Consider the following 6000-nt stretch of genomic DNA (forward strand, 5'->3'; position numbering starts at 1 on the left):
ACCACCAAACTCAGAAAGAATCAAAGCTTCTTTGACAGAGTTAGGGATGTAGCTCAGCAGCAGAGCATTTACAACACATGCACGAGGCTTCAGATCTGAACCCCAACATCAGAAGCAACCAATAAAAATTTACAGTGAGAAAAAGAAATGCATTTACCTGAGCAATTATGTTGGCAATTTCTGAGTAACTATGGCATCTTCTCACACAGGAACGAGCCAAAAAGTCTTCCACCAGCCGTGTCCCAATGCCATAACCCCTGTAGATGATGGGAAAAAATAACGTGGTCTGCACAAACCAAATGTTGACAAGTCAACCCTTTGGCAATGGGCTTCATAGTGTCCCATAGTCCACAGAAAGCAACACACCCAGTCAATTTTATCATTTCCTTCCTTCCCTCGCTTGCTCCCTCCTTTCTTTCCTTCCTTCCTTCCTTCCTTCCTCCCTTTCTTTTGATTTTTGAACCAGGGTATTTTAATGTATCCCAGATTGGCTTTGAAATTACCATGTAGCCCAGCTGGTCCTTGAACTCATAATCCTTTGAATTCATCCTCCAGGGTGCTGGGATTATAATTCTGAACCATCACGCATGGCCATTTCCATGTTTTCTAATCATCATGATAGATAACCATAGATTCAGCCAGTGAGAAGAGCGATGGAAGTCAGGGCATTATACACAGGGCAGCATTGTGTATTTCTTGTTCTAGTCAAAGGTTTCTACAAAGCGGTTACTAATATGCCAAATCAAAAATGTAAAATGCTTTCAAAATCTATTAAAGAAAATCAAATGGGAAATTTTTTCTTAAGACCAAGCCTCCCTGCTATCTTTCAAATATTATTTATTTATTAGATAGGATAAAAAATTATATCATTTGTAAATGACACAATCTTGTATAGAGAAAATGTATCTATATACTATATGATTAGAACTAGTAAAACAGTTCAACAAGGCTGTAGGATATAATATCAATATGCAAAAATCTATTGTATTCACAGTAGCAATAAACAATATGACATGCAATTATAAGTCAATTCCATTTACTAGAGCACCAAAACAAATACAGTATTTATGATGAAATTTTAAGTGAACAAAAAAGCATTGTCGAAAGATATTAATGAATATAAATATTTATTCCACATTGTTGGAAGCTATTAATCAGTTTATTTTTAACTAATACCTTATTTGTATTTATTAACATCTGCATTCAACTAGCCAAATATATTTTTAGTCAAGTAAATGTTCTTGTTCATTTTCTACAGCTCTTTTATCAAACAAGGCAAACTTAATAGAAATCAAATAAACCAAAGTCACTTCTGATAGTGCTATATTAGATGTTTAAGTGTGACCAAAGCATAGAACAGCTTTATCAGCTGCACCAGATTCATCTGAAGAAGTGAGTGAGGCAAGTCTTAGGTGGGTGGTAGTTGGCTTTTACAGGCATGCACCTGTCTAATCTAGAAGACATGCAAACATTAAAATTAGAAAAGAAAATAAGCATATGTACCAAAACTCGAAAGGAATTTTCCAAAATGAATAAAGAGAATAGTACATGGAAAGAAAAAAAGTTAAAGACAAAAAACCTTTCAAGTTTTTCCTCTTAATGTAACCTTTTTCTGTGTTCTAAGGGAAAACACAATGAAATCTTTTTTAAAGTCTAAAATGCTAGGCTTAATTTCCCCTTTCACTTTCACCAGCCTAAGACATCTCTAACATATTTTCCAGATATTTCTCTGTTGCAATTTTTTCATAGTCCTTAGTTGAAAGTTAAAAATGTTGACAGATTTTATTATTTGGCATTAAGATGATGATTATATAATTATTTGGAAGAATTTAGAAGGTTAAATTTGGGCACGAAGCAATCTTCATTAATACAGGAATGTGCTTCATTTTTTTTTAAAATAAGGTTTTCTATTTAATGTATTTCCAAGTCAATTACAGTAATGGTAAAAACATCCAAGCAATAAAAAAAAAGAAAAATCTCCAACCTATAATTCTTCATGGTTTGGTTTTGTTCTTGGACAACTCCCGTTAGTGTTTGCACATACTTGCTAGGTTTTCTATTGTGATGAAGGCAAATTTTTATATTGTAATATTATATTAAGGGGGAAAAACTGAAGAAAAGAATGAAATTTGAGGTTCCAGCATATCACTAAAAGAAGAATTCAGTTTTGCCACATCTTCTGAGTATAAGAGGCCAAAAAGGAAATGATTTCTAACTCAAAGCAAAGGCATTTCACAGTTGAGATGCCTGAGGAAATACTTATGATTTTATAATATCAGCCCAAGTGTCAGGAGAAGAAATTAAATTCACCTTCCAGATGTGGTTCATTGTAACCGTAGAGCAAGCTGTTAGAGGCAGAAAAAAAAGTATATAATGCTAAGAAACAATGAATATTCCACAAAGGTGAGAGCCTTTTACTCACATCTTATCTAAGTATGCGTTTACATCCTCATCCTTTTCATAGTCTTTACACAACTGGGCCACCAGAGCTCCGTAGGTGAGGACAAAGAGGTCTTTGTTCTGGTGGGGGAAAAAAGAGATGGGTTTTGGTGGTAGGTAGATGGGTTTTTATGCAAGCATCTGTTTATTTTTCCATTTTTCTACCTTCCTATTATTTCAACAAATGTCACCTTTGAGACCGTACTTAAATTTGGCTTTGTTGCTGAGGCTGAGGAAAAGAGCTATTTTCTAGATATGAGGTAACCTTTCTATGCGTTCACTTAAATTATATAATTTATCATGTATTTTCCTGGAGGAATTTTTTTAATTACTAATTTGGAAGACTATTTCCAGTTGCTCTGGAATGGCCTTTGGGTTCTACTCTGTTTTCGTCTGGAAGGGATAAGGGGGCTGGACTTTCTATGAGTCTGCATAATCCCCAATGAGTTTCACATCTGCCCAAGAGTCTCTTAGGATAATTCCACATTCAGGAGCAAGTTCATGGATGTTTTTTCTTCTTATTTAAAGAAAAAAAGAGGATCTCTAAAATATGTTTTATTTTTAGGTGAACTTCAAGTCAAAACCAAAACTGAGGTTAATTTAGTTCTCATTTGGCAGAGACAGTTTGAACATGTGGGAAACAGAAAATAAAGATCGATCTATTTTGGAAAAAATCTCTGTCTTTTGGTTCTGCTACTGAATAGTACGTAAGTAAGAAAAGGACAGGGCTAGGTGTAGTGCCAACACTTGTGAAGGTAAGGCAGGACAGCCATGAGTTCAAGGCTAGCCTGTGATGTATAGCAAGACCCTGCGTAAAAATCTTTTTTCTCTTAAACTAATTTTTCCAGTTCTGTCACTCAACAGAAGAGAGAATGAGCTTTCACAAGGATGAAGGAAATTGCCCAAAATAACCAGCAATGCATGGCCAGAGCCAGAATTTCCAGTCAAGGCTCCAGGCCTCTACTCTGACACAGCACTTCTCACTAAGTATGTGAAGGCACTAGTCTGCCTGGAGAAAAAAGTGAGCAGGAGACTGAGGCAGGTCTCCTTCCACGGAAATAGCATTATTTCTCACATGCTCTTGCACTTCCATCCAAGACCATATGTGGATTTCAGATTGCAAAAGGCTTCCCTCCCTGTCTCTAAGACCAGGTATCTTGGACTATTTCATTCATAAGGGAAGAGGGTCTTATAATGTGTGGATTTTAAAAGCATAGTAATGTTTTTTTTTTAACTCTGATCAATTTCTTGATTAACAAAGTGGTTTCTATAATGTGTTACACTATTTTGATGCAAATATTTCTGAAGTTAAGCCAATGCCACCAGTGTCCCCTTTCTTGGCATGGATTTATATGATGACAGTAAGGTAAAGTATTTATTATCACTAAATAACTCTAAGGAAACAGAATCTAATCTAATATTATTTGGCACATAGGGAGATAATTCATGTGAAAAATATAAACCAAAATGTCATAGATGCTTATTAATACTTATATATTCATTCATATTATCTATTGATAGGTAATATATGTAATTAAGGCATAGAAAAATGAGTATGATAATGCTTTTAGTGGGAAATAAAGGACATAAGTCACATAAACAGCATATTATTAAACAATTTTTTTTGGGGGGGTCTGGTCGTGGGGCCTGAACTCTGGGCCTGGGCGCTGTCCCTCAGCTCTTCAGCTCAAGGCTAGTGCTCTACCACTTGAGCCACAGCGCCACTTCCAGCTTTTTTTTTTTTTTTTTTTTGCTTATGTGGTGCTGAGGAATCGAACCCAGGGCCTCGAGCACGCAAGGCAAGCGCTCTACCACTGAGCCACCTTCCCAGCCCTATTAAACAATTTTAAGGGTCATCAGTATTCAATTTTTTTCTGTTCTTAAACTTTCTGAGAACTTAATCCTATTATCACAAGAAAATACATTACAAATAGATACCTATCTAATGTAAAGGAGCTACTGCAGAAAAAGTAGTGCTGCTATGTGTCAACACTGCAGCATAAAAAAAAAAGCCAAGCTGAAAGAGAGAGAGACAGATAGAGACAGACAGAAGGAGAGAAAAATTTGTTAACAGTAGTGATACAAGTTTCATAAAAGGAAATGAGAAAAATGGTTTTCTATCTACACAACATAGCTTCATCATTGTGCCCATTTGTAATTTTGGCCACACAAATAGTCTCTCTCTCTTCTCATCCCCCCTTTATTTCTATCTCTTACCCTCTTCTCTATCTCTGTCTCTCAATATACTATTGTATTTTTAAACATTCAAGTTTTTTATCCATAAAAGTCCATTTTCTCCATTCAGCCTCACAACCACAGGTTGTACCTCAAACTACATTTCCATTTGGGTCTCAAATTCCAAGAAATATAAACTTGAAATTATCTCTTAGATTTTCAAAATAAAAAGCCATCACTTTCAGATATGAAAAAAGTACTACTATTTGCAGAGATTTTGGATGTATCAGGATAAAAAGATTTTGTTAAATGCATAATTAAGTCATTTAGCTACTGTATGAACTATATGCTCTATGGTTTAGCATTTGAGAGCCCCTTAGAAAACAATCACGGTTCCAGAATGCTAGAGAGAAGAAGGGTCTGTAGGTGTTTCCAACCAGAGTGTGCCAACTAATTACCAAGTCTGAACTACCCAAGGCTGAAATTACTTAATCATACCAAATGCCCATCAGCCTCCTGAAATAATTAATATGGCTTTAAAATGAAGCATGATTTACATATGCAACATCTAAATGGTTAAAATGATAATAAGAGGATAAAATAAACTGAATCTGTGGAAAAGTTAAAATTTTAAAATACCTCTTAATTTGGAATATTTAGGAAAGATAATAGTACAGACGCTATGAATACAAAGAAGACTAGAAAATATATTGTCGTCACAATCTTTAGATAACGTTGACTATCTTATTCCTATTTAATTTGTCACATAGTTTTTTCTATACATTTCATTTCCTAACCATGCACATGGAAGGTGAAGAATTGCCTCATGTTTTCATATTTTCTGTGGGAGACAAAAGGAAAAATGACACCTTTATGTATGTAATTACTCAGAAAAGTAGGCCTTGAAATCTTTCCCAAGAATTGATTATTCTGTTACAGTTGTGAGAGGTAATTGTGCCAATCCCCAGAGGTGCCGTTGGTAATCCCCACCAAAACCTACTCTTTGCCTCATTGAAACATTCTACTTGTAGCATCACCTTCCAAAACACATTGGGAAAAGACAAATCACTCAAAACATTTCCTACAAAGTAGAAAAAAACAAACTTCTTTATAAAAGACCTTACAATTTTACGGTATTCTGGTCTTCTGGGTGTGCGACGAGACATGGCACTCGGTGAAGGGTGTGGTCTTTGGTCTCTTTTCTTCTGTCTCACAAGTGCTCCCGTCCCTTTCTCCTTTTCCTTTGCTTTTGCCAGTTCCTCCTGGCTTTGAGGCACGAGTGCGACTTTCTCACTCTACAGCTTCTGCTCTCTGTGGAAAAGGAGACCGAACCTCATGGACAAGGGACTGTCTGGTCCCTAACGCAACCTGCACTGATGGAATAAC

General features: G+C 35.8%; 1 protein-coding gene across 1 annotated transcript in view; it reads right to left on the reverse strand.

The window, feature by feature from the left end:
- Positions 1-5780, reverse strand: part of Trappc3l (trafficking protein particle complex subunit 3L) — a 45366-nt gene extending 39586 nt beyond the window's left edge. The window contains exons 1-3 of the mRNA XM_042701052.1: positions 5739-5780; positions 2423-2520; positions 158-257 (exon numbers count right to left, since the gene is read on the reverse strand). Of these exons, the coding sequence (XP_042556986.1) occupies positions 158-257; positions 2423-2520; positions 5739-5780 (240 nt within the window). The remainder of the gene's footprint in view (positions 1-157; positions 258-2422; positions 2521-5738) is intronic.
- Between the last annotated feature and the right edge of the window lie 220 nt (positions 5781-6000).

This window comes from Dipodomys spectabilis, unplaced genomic scaffold, assembly GCF_019054845.1.
Source record: "Dipodomys spectabilis isolate Male_0828 unplaced genomic scaffold, ASM1905484v1 ptg000001l, whole genome shotgun sequence".
Lineage (NCBI taxonomy): Eukaryota > Metazoa > Chordata > Mammalia > Rodentia > Heteromyidae > Dipodomys > Dipodomys spectabilis.